General features: G+C 49.7%; 1 protein-coding gene across 2 annotated transcripts in view; it reads right to left on the bottom strand.

Annotated features, from left to right (window-relative positions):
* The window catches only part of KAZN (kazrin, periplakin interacting protein), a 274,010-nt gene that overhangs the window by 139,721 nt on the left and 113,613 nt on the right, over nt 1-20,676 (bottom strand). Inside the window, exon 1 of one of the 2 annotated variants that reach the window (XM_056865100.1) lies at nt 12,422-12,479. The exons of the other annotated variant lie outside the window; for it this stretch is intronic. Within the exon in view, the coding sequence (XP_056721078.1) occupies nt 12,422-12,434 (13 nt within the window). The 5' untranslated portion in view covers nt 12,435-12,479. Of the gene's footprint in view, nt 1-12,421; nt 12,480-20,676 lie in introns of those variants that run through there. 2 annotated transcript variants of the gene reach the window in all.

Genomic DNA, 20,676 nt, shown 5'->3' with positions numbered 1-20,676 from the left:
ATCGAGGAATCGTGGAGGGGTTATTATCCGCTCTTTAAGGAGAGGAGGGGAGTGGGGGATCGCAGCTCATTAGGAAGGCCCCATGAGGTCAAATCAGTAGAAGAAAAAGGTGATGTTGGGAAAGACCGTCTCTGAAAAACACCAGACAGGCTTACACTACGTGTCTGGAGGCCCTGATGTGTCTGGGAACTCCAGCTGCTGTTTCCGCTACGGGGAGGGAGGGAGAGAACAGCAGCAGGTGGTGGGACGGAGGAACACATGAAGCTGCCTTATAACCATTGGCCCTACGAGGTCTGGATTATCTGTATGCTGCATTGGTCAGGCCGCCCCTGGAGCACTGCGTGCAGTTCTGGAGGCCTTGCTTCAAAAAGGATGTGGACAGAATCGAGCGGGTGCAGAGGAGAGCGAGGAGGAAGATCGGGGGCCTGGAGACCAAGCCCTAGGAGGAAAGGCTGAGGGAGTTGGGAATGTTTAGTCTGGAGAAGAGGAGGTTGAGGGGACACACGATTGCTCTCTTTATGTATTTGAAGGGCTGTCACTTAGAGGAGGACAGGGAGCTGTCCCTGTTGGCAGCAGAGGATAGGACTCGCAAGAATGGGTTTAAATTGCAGGCAGAGAGGTACTGGCTGGATATGAGGGGGGAAATTATTTACAGTAAGAGTTTTTCGACAGTGGAATCAGCTACCTAAGGAGGTGGTGAGCTCCCCCTCACCGGGAGTCTTTAAGCAGAGGCTGGACTAGCACTTGTCAGGGATGCTCTAGGCTGATCTTGCATTGAGCAGGGGGTTGGACTAGATGGCCTGCATGGCCCCTTCCAACTATCTACCCCAACTGCTAGTGGCTGAGGACTTGGGCAGAGGTCTCTCACAACACCTACTACTTGGGATCCTGGCCTGGAGAGCCCCAGGCTAGACTGATCTCGACAGATCTCAGAAGCTAAGCAGGGTTGGCCCTGGCTGATATTTGGATGGGCGACCTCCAAGAAGAAGAGTTGGATTTTATACCCTGCTTTTCTCAACCTTTAAGGAGTCTCAAAGTGGCTTACAATCACTTTCCCTTCCCCTCCCCACAATAGACACATTGTGAGGTAGGTGGGGCTGAGAGAGCTCTAAGAGAGCTGTGGCTAGCCCAAGGTCACCCAGCAGGTTTCATGTGCAAGAGTGGGGAAACCCACCCAGTTCATCAGTTTAGAGTCCGCTGCTCATGTGGAGGAGTGTGGCTCAGTGGTAGAGTATCAGCTTGGCATCCGGAAGATCCCAGGTTCAACCCCCAGTGTCTCCAGTTAAAGGGACTAGGCAACTAGGTGATGTGAAAGACCTCTGCCTGAGACCCTGGAGAGCCGCTGCCAGTCTGAGAAGACAATACTGACTGATGGACCAAGGGTCCGATTCAGCGTAAGGTAGCTTCATGTGTTCATGTGAGCGGGGAATCAAACCCAGTTCTACAGATTAGAGTCCACGGCTCTTAACCACTACACAACTCGGGGAAGTGGAAGAGACAACGGGTAGCAAAACCAGGGGGATATGTTCTGCCAATTGAGAAACGGGACCAGTGCAGCGACTGAAGTTTGCCCGCGACAACCTGTGCCGAGCCTTCCAACCGTATTTTCCTCCTGAAGCACAGATCTGCTGAGCCAAACCCCCCCCCCCGCAACACACACACATAAATCAGTCGCATTGCGGATCCATCGTGACAGCTACTGGGCCGAGTCTGTTCCACTAGGACAAGAAGGAGGGCAGCCGCAGGCGATGCTAATTAAGAGATGAATCCCCTCTAGATTTTGCTGCAGGGATGGTAGGTATGCTTATTTTGCAACTGTCGGTATTGGCCCAGGGCAGCTAGGAATGCAGGGTGCTTGGAGAGAGAGGTCCCAGCAGGGAGCTTGGAGGGAGGCGGGGCGGGGGGAGGAAGGCCAGCATGGTGTAGTGGTTAAGAGTGGTGGTTTGGAGCGGTGGACTCTGATCTGGAGATCCGGGCTGGTTTCCCCACTCCTACACACGAAGCCTGCTGGGTGACTGTGGGCAAGTTCCAGCTCTGTTCGAGCTCTCTCAGCCCCACCTACCTCCCAGGGTGTCTGTTGTGGGGAGAGGAAGGGATTGTGAGCCGGTTTGAGTCTCCCTTAAGTGGTAGAGAAAGTCAGCATATAAAAAAACCAACTCTTCTTCTTCTACGAGGGGTGTGTGTGGAGTATGAGACAGCTGGAACTTGACACAGTGGACAGAAAAAGCCAAGAAGCCAGGGGGGGCTCAGAAGGCACCCGCACGGCTCGCTGGAAAAAGCCAGAATTGGGCTGTTGTCCAGGCAGAGATGGAGACGAGCCAGGTACGTTTATGACCAGGCCACATGGAAAGGCCAGGTTTCCTGGGGTCGGTAGAGCAATGCTGGAACCATCGGTAGAGAGAAACACCTGGCACCGGAAGGAGTTCTGCCTGTAGGCACGTACCCCTCTTTGCAAGAAAGATCCAACGCACATTCGCTTTTAAAATAAAACGGGGAATCGAGCACCTGGAGAAGCATGGCGTGGAAACCGTGCATTCAGCCGTGTTGAATGCAAAGTGGGGATTACTCAGTGAATGTTCAAAAGAAAAAGAATCAGGTGTGTGCCGTATACAGATGGGTACCGGATGAAAGTCACTGCGATGGAGCAAGGGGGATTCTTCCGGGCCATTGGGAGGGGACGGGAGGAAGCATTCAGAAACAGAGATGTGAAACTCCCTTTTACCTCAGGGCTGCCCCATGAGCTGACCATTCTGTCAGTCTACCAAATACCAGTCTACTAAGCCATCTGGTTCTTTAGGTCCAACTAAGAATTTTAAGGCAAAAGCCTTTGGTGGCAGTGAAAATCAGCAGGAAATGCTAAGGAGGCAGCATAACAGATGTCACCTCAGGACACTACAGAGAACTACCTTTACATGTGTTACATATAAGGGTTCTCAGAAAAGAGAAAAATCTTACCCATTTGTTTTTTACCAACGTTTATTTTTTCCTGACGCTCAGAGGGCAAAAATTAAAGAGACGTGTGCAAAGTATTTCTTCGCACAACACATAGTTAAATTGTGGAACTCCCTGCCCCAGGATGTGGGGATGGCTGCCAACTTGGAAGGCTTGAAGAGGGGAGTGGACCTGTTCATGGAGGACAGGGCTATCCGTAGCTATTAGTAAAGATGGATACTAGTCACGGTGCATACCTATTCTCTCCAGGATCAGAGGAGAAGGCCTATTATATTAGGTGCTTTGGAATACAGGCAGGATAATGCTGCTGCTACTGGACATCCTTCTGAGGTCGGTAAATTGAGTGCCCAGCTTGCTGGGGGTAAAGGGAAGATGACTGGGGAAGGCACTGGCAAACCACCCCGTAAACAAAGTCTGCCTAGGAAACGTCGGGATGTGACGTCACCCCATGGGTCAGGAATGACCTGGTGCTTGCACAGGGGACCCTTACCTTTTACTGGACAGGGAGTTTCAATTCAGCAATCACAGCTAACAGCCAAGTAAGTCATAGATGGGCCTGTTCCCTTGTAAATCCTTTAGGATGAGAACCGGGCGGCAGATAGGGTTGCCAGGTCCCTCTTCGCCACCGGCGGGAGGTTTTGGGGGGCGGAGCCTGAGGAGGGCGGGGTTTGGGGAGGGGAGGGACTTCAATGCCATAGAGTCCAACTGGCAAAGCGGCCCTTTTCTCCAGGGGAACGGATCTCTGTCGGCTGGAGAGCAGTTGTAATGGCAGGAGACCTCCAGCTAGTACCTGGATGTTACCAAAGTATACAGCACCAGGCGCATAAATACAAATGATATATATTGTGCAAATCGAAAAAGACAATGCGGCGCCGTCGAGACACCACCAAGTTACAAGCAACTGTCACCCTCCTGCACATAGCAACCTAAACAGTTTCTAAAACATAACCGAAAAGTGTAAATGACATGCGGTCGGACGCATAGAGATGCGAGAGACAGTCCTCAATTCAAAACAAGTCTACCTGGCTCACCTCCGTAGGTTGGTCATGCTCAGGAGACCCAGCTGGTTTTTGTGGGTTGGTCATGAGCGGGGTCAGTCCTGGTTAGTACTGGGATGGGAGACCACCAAGGAATACCAGGGTTGCTGTGCAGAGGAAGGCACTGGCAAACCACCTCTGTTAGTCTCTTGCCATGAAAACCCCACAAGGGGTACCCATAAGTCAGCTGCGACTTGAAGGCACTTTACACACACACAGGAACACATGCACAGTAAGCTGACATCAATCGGAGATAATAACACATTTTTGCCATGTAGAGAAACAATGGGGGTGCAGGTGAAAGTCCAAGAATAGGAACATGAGATCTAGATATGTTCTGGCACGTTTCACGAAAGAGATAGCTCTACAGCACTATTTCTCTTTACCTTTGGTTCTTTGGTACCTGGATGTTGGCAACCCTAGCAGCCAAGGCAGGAAGACGGAGATGTAACGACACCCCGGAAAGCATGAGAGATCATGCGCAGCGTGCTGGCGGGGCTAAACGGGGGCCGATATTTTCCACAAGCCTAAAAACTTGTTGCCTTGAGGGCATGTGTTACATTCTTGACCTCCGCGACACCCGAGTCGCACGACAGCAGAACATCTAAGCAGCTTGGCGGTGTCACTCCAGGAGCACATGCTCAAAGCGCCCCGGCGGGTGCCGGGCGATCCCAGACATTCGCTTTCATAGAAGGATGGATGTCGTAGGGAATGTTCTCTCCTTGTTCGCAGAGGACGCCTCCCCACCAGGTTCGTGTAGAGCCCGGCGGCCTCAACAGCCAACGACGGTTTGATTTGTTGAACGCATTTGCGTTCTGGCTCTCCGAGGCCCGAGGCCGCTTCCGGAGAATCAACAATAAAAACAGGTCCGGATGCAAAATAAATCTCAGAAAGGGCGGGGGGGGGGGGACCCACACTGCTTTACAGCAACAGCACATCGCGGCTGGAAAAGCTTACTGCACAGCCACAGGCAGGGTTTAAGAAAAGAATGCAAACAGCTTTCAACCACCCTGAGGAGGTTGTTCCACAGTTTCGGAGCTATGGCCATAAATTCTCTGCTGCACGTCACAGAAGAAGAAGAAGAAGAGTTGGTTTTTATACCCCGCTTTTCACTACCTTTAAGGAGTCTCAAAGCGGCTTACAATCATCTTCCCTTCCCCTTCCCACAACAGGCACATTGTGAGCTAGGTGGGGCTGAGAGAGTTCGGAGAGAACTGTGACTGGCCCAAGATTGCCCAGCAGGCTTCATGTGGAGGAGTGGGGAATCGAACCCGGTTCTCCAGATCAGAGTCTGCCACTCATGAGGAGTGGGGAAGTGGGGAATCAAACCTGGCTTTCCAAATTAAAGAGTGCACCACTCATGTGGAGGAGAGGGGAATCAAACCCGGTTCTCCAGATTAGAGTCCGCCATTGATGTGGAATCAGACCCAGTTCTCCAGATTAGCCTCCGCCGCTCAAGTGGAGGAGTGGGGAATCCAACCCGGCTCTCCAGATCAGAGTCCATCGCTCCAAACCACCACCCTTAACCACTACACCACGCTGGCTGTGTTTTTAATGGTTTTAATGATGTGTGTTTGGTGGGGTGATTTTAATGGTTTTAAAGTATAAATCGTTCGCTGTCTCGGTGGCCCTTGTAAGGGCAGAAGGTGGAATATAAAATAAATAAATAAATCCTGCAAGGATACAAAATTGTGAACTGAGTTGAGAAGCGAACGATGAAGTTCCCCCAACTGTGAAGTTTGAGGGTCACTTCAAGTTAAGACAAGAACAGAACACAGGGCAGAACAACATCCTCCCCTCTCCCCGGAACAATAATCAAACGGTTCTGGAGAAATCCACTCATTTATCAACATCGCCTTTCAAGAAAATGAAGTTGAGCAACAATGCCAGTATTTCACATTTGCGGCCGCAGTGAATGAAACACAGATAATCCTCGCCACGGGGTGCAATCCCAGTCAGAACCGACAAAGCCAAGCGCGATGGTCCAGCAGCGGAAGACAGCGGCAGGCAAACCGTATGATGAACATTTCCAGGTATCGGTTTGATGCCTCGCCGGCCTGTCTTCATCTGTAATTATGCACTGCATGCATCGCGCATCCGTGTGCTTCAAGAATGCCTCTCTCCCCCTCCCTTTTCTTTTTTCCTGTATCCCTATTTAATATTATAAACCAATAAAAATATTTAACAACAACAAAAAAAGGATGCCTCTCTGAAGCTCGGCCGTGGTAGCAAAAGGCAACAAAGAACCCACCTCCTACAGCAGGCCGTAACCCAATGTTTATTAGGCCGCATCAGACAAAGGAGGAATCTTCCAAGGTGTGGAGGGACGCTGGTCCCAGCCCTGAAACCTCCGGAGCGCAAGAAGCACCCTGCTGGGAGAAATAACCGTTTCTCTCGGTGGCCCGTCTGCACTTTCCAGGTCACCACCTCGCTCCCAGAGATGGCTGCGTGCATTTTGGATGCGGAAAGGATGGGTGTCTCATCCGCTCGCCTTCCATGGCTGCTTCCCGTAATTTGGGAAGACAGGAGGGAAGACTTCAGTGATTCCAAAGGGGAGTTTTAACAGTCTCCCCCCCAGGGGGTATAATTGGCATCTCCAGTTAGAAGGCTCTTGGATGGAAAAGCCTCTTTCAGCACCTTGGAAAGCTGCTGTTGATTGCAGTCAACAGTATCGGCTAAGACAGACACTCAAAAGAAATGAGGTGCTCGATTGCTTTATATACGGGGAGGTCATTCCCTCCCAAGCAATACTCGCCGCATCTATCATATCCTCCAAAACCAACCAATTTGTCCAGATCTCTACCTTCAAACCATGCAAAGAGGAAGAGGAAGAAGAAGGAGGAGGATGATGAGGAGGAGGAAGAATAAGAATTGGTTTTTATATGCCCATTTTCGCTACCTTTTTAAAGGAGAAACCGGCCTACAATCTCCTTCCCTTCCTCTCCCCACAATAGACACCGTGTGAGGTAGGTGAGGCTAAGAGGGTTCTGAGAGAATTGTGACTAGCCCAAGGTCACCCAGAAGAAGAGTTGGTTTTTATATGCCGACTTTCTCTACCACGTAAGGAAGACTCAATCACCTTCCCTTCTTATAGCTCTGTTAGAGCTCTCTCAGCCCCACCTACCTCTCAGGGTGTCTGTTGTGGGGAGGGGAAGGGAAGGGAAGGTGATTGTAAGCCAGTTTGAGTTTCCCTTAAGTGGCAGAAAAAGCTGGCATATAAAAACCAACTCTTCTTCCCCACAACAGACACCCTGTGAGGTAAGGGGGCTGAGAGAGCTGTGACCAGCCCAAGGTCACCCAGCTGGCTTCATGTGTGGAAGTGGGGAAACCAACCCGGTTCACCAGATTAGAGTCCGCCACTCGTGTGGAGGGGTGGGGAATCAAACCCGGTTCTCCAGATTAGAGACCGATCACTGCTCTTAACCACTACACCACCGCCTTTGCTCGTTTTGAACCCATGTTCCCCTCTCCTCCCCTACAACTGAAATTTAAATTGGAAGCTGCTTGGGAGGCAGGGGACAGTTTGTTTTGCTTGGCTTGAATCATTAGGAGCATTTTTAAAAAAATCATATTTCCAAATGTTAAATTCACAATAGCATTAACAGCAGGAGGAAGGCAAACCTATCAGGAAGCCTACCTGCTACAGTGCCCAAGCAAAGTCTTTGACTTTGACCTGTCCTTAAGTTCGACGGGGTGGAAAAACCGAGGCTCAATGAATGAAGCCATGACAGTGGAGCAAATGAACCCGAATCAAAATCTCATGCATTAGTAATGTCGCGTCCCACTCTTCATTGCCTCTTGCCTCCCACCGGGCAGCCATTTTGGCGGCGCGACGCAGCGCGACGGCGTTGGCTGCGGCATCCTCTTCCAGCGACAGCTAAAAAGGGGCAACAAAGGCCCAGCCCGTCAAGAATCAATGCCACTTTAAATTCATCTTCCGGCGCGGCGAACCTCCACAGAGCTTAAGGCAAAGGGTTATTAATGAGCTGTGTCAACTCGTATGAACAATAGCGCATGTCCCTGGGGTGTCTTTTCCTTCTTTTAGTCTACCGCTCCTAGACGGCAGATAACTGACGTCGTCAACGTGGCGGGTACCTGTGATCAGCAACGCCATTGCTTCCCAACGTTATCCCTGTTCTCGATTGAAGAGCGAGCCGAAAGTCGAGGGCTCGCGGCACGCGCGGTAACAGAAAAGTGAGCAAAGCAACACGAAAAATGGTCTCGCAGAAGGAAAGGCAACTCCGCAAACTATGCAGAGTTGTACAGGCCACAGTCCTACCAGTGTGGTGTAGTGGTTAAGAGTGGTGGACTCTAATCTGGAGAAGCGGGTTCCTTTCCTTTTATTTCGAGCTCATCTGACCGAAGATCTTGAGAGCAACGTACATAAGATAAAAACAAAATTTACAACGTTGTAGAACCGGGTTCGATTCCCCACTCCTCCACATGAAACCTGCTGGGTGACTTTGGGCCAATCACAACTCTCTTCAAGCTCTCTCAGCCCCACCTACCTCACAAAGTGTGTGTTGTGGGGAGGGGAAGGGAAGGAGATTGTAAGCCGGTTTGAGACTCCTTAAAAGGTAGAGCAAGTTGGCGTATAAAAACCAACTCTTCTTCTTCTTCTACCAGATAAGTTTGGATGACAGAGAACGGGGCACCAGAAAGGACCTGAACAGGTTTGGAAGCTTGCAAGAGAGGAGGTATTTGGGCACCATTGCGCTCCCAACGTCATCAAGAGCCCCGTGAGGTCTGCACTTAAGAATAAGCTCCAAAATGAGACCAATTCTCTGACTTTTTTTTTTTAGGAGAGAGAAGAATGCGCTTTTCTAGCCAAGATGGGTCAAAGAAGGGAAGAAGAAGAAGAGTTGGTTTTTATATGCCGACTTTCTCTACCACTTAAGGAAGAATCAAACCAGCTTGCAATCACCTTCCCTTCCCCCTCTGCACAACAGACACCCTGTGAGGTAGGTGGGGCTGAGAGAGCTCTAAGAGAGCTGTGACTAGCCCAAGGTCACCCAGCTGGCTTCATGTGGAGGAGTGGGGAAACCAACCCGGTTCACCGGATTAGCCTCCGCCGCTCAAGTGGGGGAATCGAACCAGGTTTTCCAGATTAGAGTCCACCGCTCCAAACCACCGCTCTTAACCACTACACCACGCTGGCTCTGGAAGAGGCTGGCCCATCAGTCCGTGAACATCTACAGACCTTTGCTGCAAGGAAACTTCACGGCCTGAGTCCGCAAGACTGTTCTATTTGGAGAGAACACCAAAGCCGCTGGGCTCGGCATTTTGGGTGACAAGCGCTTTATTACCCAGTCAGGTCAGCTCAGGGTGGATGGACGCCAAGCCGCCAAGTCGCAACCGGAGAGTTTTCCCGACACCTCATCATCTCAGCGTTCAGCTGAGCTTCATGGAAACTGGCCGCGATTCATCTCTGTCCCGCTTTTGCCGACCTAGAATTTTGAAAATGAATTCTACACACAGGCTCTTTGTGCCACCGACAGCTCCCATCATTTATAAGAATCACGGGGCCATTATTGTGTTCCTTCGTTGTTTTTTTTGGTGGGGGGAGAGCAATATAACCACCCATAACATGTCTGGAACATGGTGGCATTCAAATAATATTAAAATTTTAAAAATACACAGCTTTGGAAAGAAGGGTGTGCTGTTTCCATAGGATATGCAGTGCAAAAACCACTTTTATCCAGCATGGTAGTGGTTAAGAGCAGTGGTTTGGAGTGGTGGACTCTTATCTGAAGAACCGGGTTTGATCCCCCACTCCTCCACATGAGCGGCGGAGGCTAATCTGGTGAACCGGGTTAGTTTCCCCACTCCTACAAGTAAGGCCAGCTGGGTGACCTTGGGCTAGTCACAGCTCTCTCAGCCCCACCTACCTCACAGGGTATCTGTTGTGGGGAGGGGGAGGGAAGGTGATTGTAAGCCGGTTTTATTCTCCCTTAAGCGGTAGAGAAAGTCGGCATATAAAAAAACCAACTCTTCTCTCCCAAGGAGCTCAAGGGAACATACAGGATTTGTCCCTCCTCACAATGTCCTTGTAGGGTTGGCTAGGCTTTGGTGGTGGTGGGGAAAGCATTATAAGCTCTTGGATGATTAACTACCTGGAACATGTTTGGAACATGGTGGTATTTAAATAATATATATATTTTTAAATACACTACATGGGAGAGAAGGGGGAGATGTTTCCATAGGATATGCAATGCAAAAACCATTTTCATCCTTCTCCCACAAGGATGTGGGACTTATAGGGTTTTGTCCCTCCTCACAACATCCCTGCAGAGTTGGCTAGCCTGAGTGCCAGTATCTGGTCCAAGATCACCCAGGGAACTTTGTTGCTAGGGAGATTTGAACCTGGGTCCTCCCAGTCCTAGTGAGAAACTCACCTTTACAGTACACTAGGATGACTAAGTCTTGCTCACTTATACTACTTTTTCATTGTATGGTGTAGTGGTTAAGAGCAGTGGTTTGGAGCGGTGGAGTCTGACCTGGAGAACCGGGTTTGATTCCCCACTCCTCCACATGAGCGGCGGACGCTAATCTGGTGAACCGCGTCGGTTTCCCCACTCCTCCACATGAAGCCAGCTGGGTGACCTTGGGCTAGTCACAGCTCTCTTAGCCCCACCTACCTCACAGGGTGTCTGTTGTGGGGAGGGGAAGGGAAAGTGATTGTAAGCCGGTTTGATTCTCCCTTAAGTGGCAGAGAAAGTCGGCATATAAAAAACAACTCTTATTATTATTTTCTTAAAACTGCGCACACCCCACCTTTCAGTTCAATGCTTCCAACGAAAAGAATTAAAACCACACAAAGAAGGAACGAAGGCTTGATCTTGATGGCCCAGGCTAGCCCGATCCCACAACTCAGAAGCTAAGCAGGGTCGTCCCTGGTTAGTACGTGGTTGGGAGACCACCAAAGGAGGTCCAGGTTTGCTAAACAGAAGCAGGCAATGGCAAATCACCTCTGTTTCTCGCTTGCCATGAAAACCCCATGGGGTTGCCACAAGTCAGCTGCAACTTGCTCGCACTTTTCCCCACCACACGAAGAAAAGGGAAAAAAACCGGGCGCCCACGAGACAATAATTTGGAAGTCCGTCATGGCAACCACACAGATTGAGAGATGCATCAGTAGTGTGCATTCCTAGTACGTGCCACTTGGCTGGCTCCCAGTATATGTGACTGTAACCTACGAAAAGGACTTAAATGAGAAGGCAAAACACACATATAATCCCGCACACTAAACAAGAAGCCCATTCTGAAAACACTCTAGTTGTTGTAAGTTAAATACTTTATTTTGCACAGTGTGACGTTCCAGTGATGCGTTTGGCGACTTTTGTGCCCTAGACTTTTAGCAGCAGCATTGGCTAACAAGGCCTACGCCCTGGCCTCAGGTGATTTCATTTGGAAGTGGCCTTCAGCAAAAATCTTTGCAGAGAAAGGTGTCCAGCGTGGTGTAATGGTTAACAGCAGTGGTTTGGAGCGGTGGACTCTGATCTGGAGAACCGGGTTGGTTTCCCCACTCCTCCACATGAGTGGCGGAGGCTAATCTGGTGAACCGGGTTGGTTTCCCCGCTCCTACACATGAAGCCAGCTGGGTGACCTCGGGCTAGTCACAGCTCTCTTAGAGCTCTCTCAGCCCCACCTACCTCACAGGGGGTCTGTTGTGGGGAGAGGGGGGGAAGGTGATTGTAAGCCGGTTTGATTCTTCGTTAAGCGGTAGAGAAAGTCGGCATATAAAAACCAACTCTTCTTCAATATATATATTAAAAAGGGGGGGAAACATTTGCCCGAGCATGTGCAAAGTGCTGCCTGCAACCGAACAGCCCCAGAAGGAAGAGGCAAACCCAGAGCTAATTGATGCCATTCTAGCGCTGTGGCCAAGGACATCCAGTCCTGTGAGATGTGAAACAGCAAGGGATGCGGGCAAGCGAGTTAGAACCGCGCAACAGAAAGAAAGCCCCCAGAGATACAAGACTGGAGAAGGAGAGGTAGTCCACCCACCTTCTTCCAACATTGGAGCCAAGAGCCGGTTTAACAACCCCTGGGGGGCCGGGTGAGGCTCTGCCGAGTAAACGCCGTGGTGTAGTTTTGTGTTCATGAGCCGTGAGACTGGAGGCCAAAGTCCCAAAGACAGAAGTGGGAAGAAGGCAAACAGCCGCGATAACAACAGAGATTATTCTTAAAAGAAAAAAAATAGCACACTGGTTCTCCTCCATCCCAAGCCAACCCTCGCATTTAACTTTCCCGTCCTCTTTCCTCCCTAGCTCATGCTTCTAGCCCTCCTATACCTCGGCAATATTCTCTCCTCGCGGGCTTATCCCCCCCCCCCGCAAACGCAAAAAGCATTCATGTCCGAGGACAATCGGAAGCGTGCGCGCACACACAAAATGACATCGGAAACAGACGGCGTTAACAAAGGAGCAAACCTTGTTCCTCCATCGCTGGTTCGCAGCCTCGCACTTCAGAGGTTGATGATAAACAGCGGAGACAATGAGGCCATCTGTTCCGGGCAGGAATCGAACGGCGAGGAAGACAGGCACGAACATGGGAAACAGAGGGGCACAGAGGGTCCCCCCGCTCTCTCCCTACGGGATGGGAGGACGGAGAGATGATTCGGCAGCTCATTGGTTACCTGTCAAGGCCTTCCTTGGGCAGCTATAAAGCACCAGCCAGGCGCGGCGACGGGGTGTGTCTATAGGAGGAAGAACAGCGAGACGTCTCCAGAGCCCTGCGAGCATCCTAACCCAGCTTGACAGCGCTTGTTCTTCCAGATATTGTGTCGAAAAAAGAGGAACCCAGACAACTGATATTGCTCGATTGTGTGTGTGTGTGTGTTAAGTGCCGTCAAGTTGCTTCCGACTCCTGGCGACCCTATGAATGAAAGTCCTCCCAAATGTCCTATCTTTGACAGCCTTGCTCAAATCTTGCAAATTGAGGGCCGTGGCTTCCTTTATGGAGTCAATCCATCTCTTGTTGGGTCTTCCTCTTTTCCTGCTGCCCTCCACTTTTCCTAGCATGACTGTCTTTTCTAGTGACTCTTGCCTTCTCATAATGTGACCAAAATACGATAGCCTGAGTTTAGTCATTTTAGCTTCTAGGGTCAGTTCAGGCTTGATTTGATCTATAACCCACTGATTTGTTTTTTTGGCAGCCCACGGTATCCGTCACACTCTCCGCCAACACCACATTTCAAAGGAATCTACTTTCTTCCTATCAGCTTTCTTCAATGTCCAGCTCATTGCTCGGTTAGCATGGATGGTCGGGACAGCGCTTTCTCCCTACTTCCTTTTATAAAGAGGACAAAGCCAATGAAAGCACAGATGCTCCATCCTCAAGAGAAGCTCCATGCTAAAACAGTGTGAAACCGAGGAGCAGAGATTCCCTGACGGCTCGGGGACCGGCGTGTGAGGGGAACGAGAACCTCGCAGTATGACTAGAGCAAACGCGCACGTCCTTTTAGATTTTAGCCCCGGGGCGCAGAATTTAAATTACCACTTATTTCCCTTTTTAAAAGGCAGCGACAGACTTCCTGTGACAAGAGGGAATACGCGCGCACCCCTCCGCCGCATAAATTATGTCGAGCGCGAGGCGGGAGCATCACGCAGAGGCCCGTAGGCATGAGCTGCCGTTCACCCATTCTTCTTAAGGGAAAGAAATGTCTGAATCAGGTAGCTCATTTGTTTGCGTCACCATGGGCTATACCCACACATTGAGAGGGGGGCCTAGCCCCTCCAGCATGTCACGATGGCCACCATACAATTTATTAAAACACTTCTCGACGGCCTTTCTCACTAAAGTGTGGGCTCAAGACGGTTTACAGTGCCCACGCATTTTGGAACTGTCAAAACAGATCATTTTAAAAGCACTCAAATATATCTGTAAGCGAAGTAGAACTTATCAGCCCAAAGAAATTCCTCATAACAGCAGTCTAAACCCAGCAGAATGGCAGATAAAAACCCCTTTCCAAGGGTTGAAGCAAAACGCTCCTCTGAATAAAACTTGGAAACTCTTCATAGGAAAAGCAGGAATGAGACAAATTCTCACTCCTGCCGGTGGCATGTTCCACCGTGTTGGTCCAGCCATTGAAAAAGCTCTGGAATGGGTCCCCATTAGGGTTGCCAACCTCCAGATGGTGGCTGGAGATCTTCCGCTATACAACTGATCTCCAGGCGATAGAAATCAGCTCCCCTGGAGAAAACGGCCACTTTGGCATCTGGACTCTATGGCATTGATGCCCCTCCCCTCTTCAAACCCTGCCCTCCTCAGGCTCCACCCCCAAAATCTCCAGATATTTCCCAACCCGGAGCTGGCAACCACGTCACAATAGTCCAAACCTCCCTGTGAGGGGAGGCCATGAGGAGAAATTGAGGCCAGTGGATGGAGCCAGCGCACAGGATGATCCATATTATGAACTGGACCATGGTTTTCCTGAGTGTTCTTTCTGAGGGGCCGTGGCTCAGTGGTAGAGCATCTGCTTGGCATGCAGAAGGCCCCAGGTTCAATCCCCGGCTTCTCCAGTTAAAGGGACTAGGCAAGGAGATGATGTGAAAGACCTCAGCCTGAGACCCTGGAGAGCTCCTGCCTGTCTGAGTAGACAATACTGACTTTGATGGGCCAAGGGTCTGATTCAATAGAAGGCAGCTTCATGTGTTCATGTGATTTTCTTCCTGGACTGTGATACCCAGAAGAGGACAGTGCTCCCAGCGAGGTCTTCACACTGACAGGTGGGGCTACCTCTACCCAAATGCAAATCTTGGCAGCCATTTGTGAAGCCTAAACAACGCCGGCTGCAGCACGTGTCATCGGCTCATCCCGCTTGCTTTATGAGCACGGCAGCTCCTAAATCCTTCTCAAAGACGGGTTCGCAAAGCTCCATACCCATGAGATGCAAGACACCGGGAAGGAGCAAAAGGTGAACAGAATAGAGGTTAATGAATCCGCTGGCCCCTGACCTCCGGAGACCCCACACTGATCAATGCTGCAAACAAAGAGCAGAACACCAGTCTATGGAGATGCGAGATTCGAGTGCTGTCCCAATCAATCGATGGCAGTATTTCCTAAGCTCACAGTTGCAAAGGCCGGGTGGGGGCGAGAGAAAGGCCATTCTCTGATGAATAACTGTAGCTCATCCCGGGTTCAAAGAACAACACACTTCAAAATGCAATGTATTTTAAAGCCAAAAGCTAACATAAACATGATGCATTTGCAAAAAATGCTCAAGAAGAAGGAGAAGAAGAGTTGGTTTTTCTATGCCGACTTTCTCTACCACTTGAGGGAGACTCAAACCGGCTTACAACCACCTTCCCTTCCCCTTCCCACAACAGACACCCTGGGAGGTAGGTGGGGCTGAGAGAGCTCGAAGAGAGCTGTGACTTGCCCAAGGTCACCCAGCTGGCTTTGTGTGTAGGAGTGGGGAAACAAACCCAGTCCACCAGATGAGCCTCCGCCACTCGTGTGGAGGAGTGGGGAATTGAACCTGGTTCTCCAGATCAGAGTCCGCCGCTCCAAACCACCGTTCTTAACCACTACACCAGCCTCTGATCTGGAGAACCGGGTTTGATCCCCTACTCCTCCACATGAGTGGCGGAGGCTAATCTGGTAAACTGGATTTGTTTCCCCACTCCTACACATGAAGCCAGCTGAGTGGCCTTGGGCTAGTCACAGCTCTCTTAGAGCTCTCTCAGCCCCACCTACCTCACAAGGTGTCTATTGTGGGGAGAGGAAGGAAAGACGATTGAGCCGGTTTGAGTCTCCCTTAAGTGGTAGAGAAAGTCGGCATAGACTTTTCTTTTTAGTCGCACAGGAAAGAAGGGGGTTTCTCTCCTTCGCTGGACTCCAAGATATAAACTCCCTCATTTTTTGCCTCAGACTCCGTCGGAAGCCAACAAACAGCCCGACAGCTAAAAAGGGACTGAAATACGATTGCATTTAAAAGGAGCAGGGAAAGGATAATCGGCACAGTCCCTCCAGGTCTTATAGCCAAAGCCACACGAAGAGCCGAAGTTAAATGCCAGCGTTCCCTGGCCCAGGGTGTTCGAAAGCAATGTGTTAGCCGCCGCTTTCCGCGGGGTGGGGGCCTCAGGGCTTGGCAGGGCTGCTTCAACAGACAGCTGCTGCAGTGAGGGAACCCGAATTTCATTCCTTCCTCATGCAAACGCAACCTGCGCTTCATTTATTTCCCCACAATTTCCTAGCACAGATGTCTTCCCCTGTAAAAGCATATGCGGTTTCCTCCCGGAATCCCCCCTCATGCCCAGTCAGTCATGTTTCTATGACGGGACCACGTTTTGCAGGTCACAGGGATGGTTATTTATTGCATTTATTAACAGACCACGAGAAAGTTGGACTACAAAAGCCCAAGGGCCGATTCCAAAACATCAGAATACAATCAAAGCCCCTTACAAACTTTCCAGACACCACTCCAAATGACAACAGTGTCCTCTTCATACACATGAACACATGAAGCTGCCTTATACTGAATCAGACCCTGGGCCCATCAAAGTCAATATTGTCTATTCAGACTGGCAGAGGCTCTCCAGGGTCTCAGGCAGAGGTCTTTCACATCACCCACTTGCCTAGTCCCTTTAACTGGAGATACCGGGGATTGAACCTGGGACCTTCTGCATGCCTGGCAGATGCTCTGCCACTGAGCCACAGTCCCTCCCCAAATGCCCTCAATGTAGTTCACGCCTTCGGCAGAATTGTAAAAGTGTGGAGCCTTCTTGACTTTGCCAGGTAGGTTTTTACCAGTTGGGGGTAGGGTTGCCAACTCCGGGTCGAGAAATTCCTGGAGATTTGGGAGTGGAGTTGTCTCACTGGGGTACAAAGGCATAGAGTCCACCCTCCAAAGCAGCCAGGGGGACTGATGTCTATCATCTGCAGAGAAGCTGTAATTCTGGAAGAACTTCAGGTCTACCCTAGGGGCCAGCACTAAGAAGGCTCTTCCCCCTTTCCAGGGTGACACCTTCAAAACTCCTTTCTCAAATGGCTTAATACAGGACTGAATATTTGGCTCTGGAGTCATCTAGATCCTGGAAGTCAATGGTGCTTTGACATGGGATAGACCACAGCTCTGGGTAGCAGCCCTAACTGCCCAGACTAGCCTGATCTCATCAGAGCCAGGAAGTTAAACAGGGTCGGTACTTAGATGGGAGACCACCAAGGAAGACTGGGGCAGCTACAGAGGCAGGCAATGGCAAACCACCTCTGCTCATCTTTTGCCTTGAAAACCCCATGAGGTTAAACTTCATGGGGCTGCCATGAGTCAGTGATGACTTGAAAGCAAACTTTACCTTTGTAGCTCTGGCAGATGCTTGCATACAAGAAGTTCCCAGGATCCATCTCTAGTTAAAGGGTCTCATAGAATCATAGAGTAGGAAGGGGCTACACAGGCCATCTAGTCCGACCCCCTGCTCAATGCAGGATCAGCCTAGAGCATCCCTGACAACTGCTTGTCCAGCCTCTGCTTAAAGACTGCCAGTGAAGGGGAGCTCACAACCTCCCGAGGTAGCTGATTCCACTGTTGAACATCTCTTACTGTAAAAAATGTTTCTCTAATATCCAGCCAGCACCTTTCCGCCTGCAATTTTAACCCATTATTGCAAGTCCTATCTTCTGCTGCCAACAGGAACAGCTCCCTGCCCTCCTCTAAGTGACAGCCCTTCAAATACTTCAAGACAGCAACCGTGTCCCCCCTAGGGTTGCCAACCTCCAGGTACTGTGTGAAATAATAGTATCAAGCTCACTAAGTTATATGCAAAATTGTGATTATATTATATACAAGTGCAAGGAGCCAACAATGATAAGGATACATACATGAACATATATACAAAGATCGAATGTAGCTAGCAAGCTACCAAACAAGATGGTCAGTTTCAACAATTTCAACAGTTTCAACAATTGTCTTTCAAAAGACTTATTCTATATATTTCTTTCCAGGGAAGAAGATGGAGCCTGGAGCAGATAGAGGCACATCAAAGCTGGAAGCGCCCTCCTGATGGTTTCAGCCAACTGGGCGCATAGAAGGAAAAAGATGCATGTTTTAAGAATACATTGTGATTATACGGAGAAACATCCTGAGGCTTTTGGCTGAGGAAGCTGTCTTTTGACAGTGAAAGCGTTGAAACCATCAGGAGGGCGCTTCCAGCTTTGATGTGCCTCTATCTGCTCCAGGCTCCATCTTCTTCCCTGGAAAGAAATATATAGAATAAGTCATTGTACTTACCTTTGAAAGACAATTGTTGAAACTGTTGAAATTGTTTTAACTGACCATCTTGTTTGGTAGCTTACTAGCTACATTCTATCTTTGTATATATGTTCATGTATGTATCCTTATCATTGTTGGCTCCTTGCACTTGTATATAATATAATCACACTTTTGCATATAACTTAGTGAGCTTGATACTATTATTTCACACAGCTTGTCTATTTAGTATCGGTGCTTTATTTTTGCTAAACCTCCAGGTACTAGCTGGAGATCTCCTGCTATTACAACTGATATCCAGCCAATAGAGATCAGTTCACCTGGAGAAAATGGCCCAATTGGACTGTATGGCATTGAAATCCCTCCCCAAACCCTGCCCTCCTCAGGCTCTGCCCCCAAAACCTCCCGCCAGTGGCGAAGAGGGACCTGGCAACCCTAGTCCCCCCTCAACCTCCTCTTCTCCAGATGCAACATTCCCAGTTCCCTCATCCTTTCCTCATAGGGCTTGGTCTCCAGGCTTCTGATAATTTTTTTCTGGTAGCAATAAGCAGAGAAAGACCTTTTTCTGCTTGAGAGCCAGTCAGAGCAGCTTGCATATAGCTTGGCGGGCCGACTTGGTATAAAGCAACTAACTTTGTTTACAACCCAAATTGAGTGCCTCGGGAAGCTAAATCCGGCACCCAGTGGCGTGTTCTACCCTTTTCTCCCGACACTTTGAGCATATCACCTTGGCTAGAGAGCCGCCCTGGTATATCGACCCTAATAAATAATGAAAGGCCAGAGAACCGCCAGGGCCTAACTTTGCTCCCTCTTAGCTCCAGGCAGTTGCAATTTCCATGGAAATTCAATACCAGCTCTGAGAACTGCGCTCGTCTAAATTACCTTAGCCTCCCAACAAAATTAGAAAGCAGCTCGATAGATCAGAATTAGGCGGCAACAAACACGGACCTCCAACCCTTCCTCAATCAGACTGCAGAGATGGTTACAATATCTCCTTCTCTCCCCTTGATTTTTGAACCGAGGAGGTAAATACAAATGCCATCTGTGTTTTCGTGGAAATACCCCAAATACACAGGAGATCTGGATGTCGTTCAGAGGCTTCTAGGATTTGCACAACCACAAATCCCAGAAACCCAAGCAGGGTAGAAGCTCAACGCATATTCTTGTCGAGCTAATAGCCATTGAATAATACAACATACCCTCTGGGTAGATGATTTGTATGACTAGACAGCGGACCCTTACACCAAACAAAGAAGGAAAATGCCATGCGATCCGGCAACCGTTTATTTTCTTGAAATAATGTCCTGTGCCTCTTCTATGATGGAACTCAAGTCAGATGATGGCAGATTCCCAAGAGAGCAGTGCGGTATAGTGGTTAAGAGTGGCAGACTCTAATCTGGAGAACCGGGTTTGATTCCCCACTCCACCACATGAGTGGCAGACTAGTAGGGGACGTTTCTCAGTGGTAGAGCATCTGGTTGGCGTGCAGAAGCTCCTAGGTTCAATTCCTGGCATCGCCAGTTTAAAAGGACACAACCATGGAAGATGAGAAACACCTCTACTGGAAATTAAGGTTGCTGCCAGTCTGAGTAGACAATACTGACCTTGATTCAGTGATTCAGCAGGGCGGGGCCATAGCTCAGTGGTAGAGTATCTGCTTGGCATGCAGAAGGTCCCAGGTTCGATCACCAGCATCTCCAGTTAAAAGGACCAGATGTGAAAGACTTCTGCCTGAGACCCTGGAGAGCTGCTGCCGGTCAGAGTAGACAATACTGACCTTGCTGGACCAAGGGTCTGATTCAGTATCAGGCAGCTACATATGTAGTCCAAAGGAGCTTCGTGTGTGACCTGGGACAACTGGGTCTAAATCCCCGCTCTGCAATGGAAGCTTGCTGGGTAACCACTGGCCTGTCACAATCTCTCAGTCTAACTTACCTCACAAGGTTGTTGTTGTAAAGATGAAACGGAGGAAGAAGAAGAATTGGTTTTTAAATGCCGACTTTCTCTACCACTTAAGGAAGAATGAAACCAGCTTACAATCACCGTCCCTTCCCCTCCCAACAACAGACACCCTGTGAGGTGGGTGGGGCTGAGAGAGTGTGACTAGCCCAAGGTCGCCCAGCCGGCTCCATGTGTAGGTGTGGGGAAACAAATCCAGTTCACCAGATTAGCCTCCGTCGCTCATGTGGAGGAGTGGGGAATAAACCCGGTTCTCCAGATCAGAGTCCACCGCTCCAAACCACCGCTCTTAACCACCACACCATGCTGGGAGAACAATGTGAAAAACTGCTTTGGGTCCCGAGCAGGGGGGGAAAGCAGGATATAAATAAGAAATAAGCAAACAAGGGGCTTCACGTTTCCCCAGCATGACGCCTCCTTCAGGAGCTGGGGAGGCCCCAAATCCTGAAATGACCTTACAACAGGGGTGGGGAACACCAGGCCCAGGGGCTGTTTAAGGCCCGTGAAAATAATTTGGTC

Source organism: Euleptes europaea, chromosome 19 (assembly GCF_029931775.1).
Source record: "Euleptes europaea isolate rEulEur1 chromosome 19, rEulEur1.hap1, whole genome shotgun sequence".
Classification (NCBI taxonomy): Eukaryota; Metazoa; Chordata; class Lepidosauria; order Squamata; family Sphaerodactylidae; genus Euleptes; species Euleptes europaea.
The sequence above is the reverse complement of the archived record's forward strand: the minus strand, read 5'-3'. Positions and strand labels throughout refer to the sequence as shown.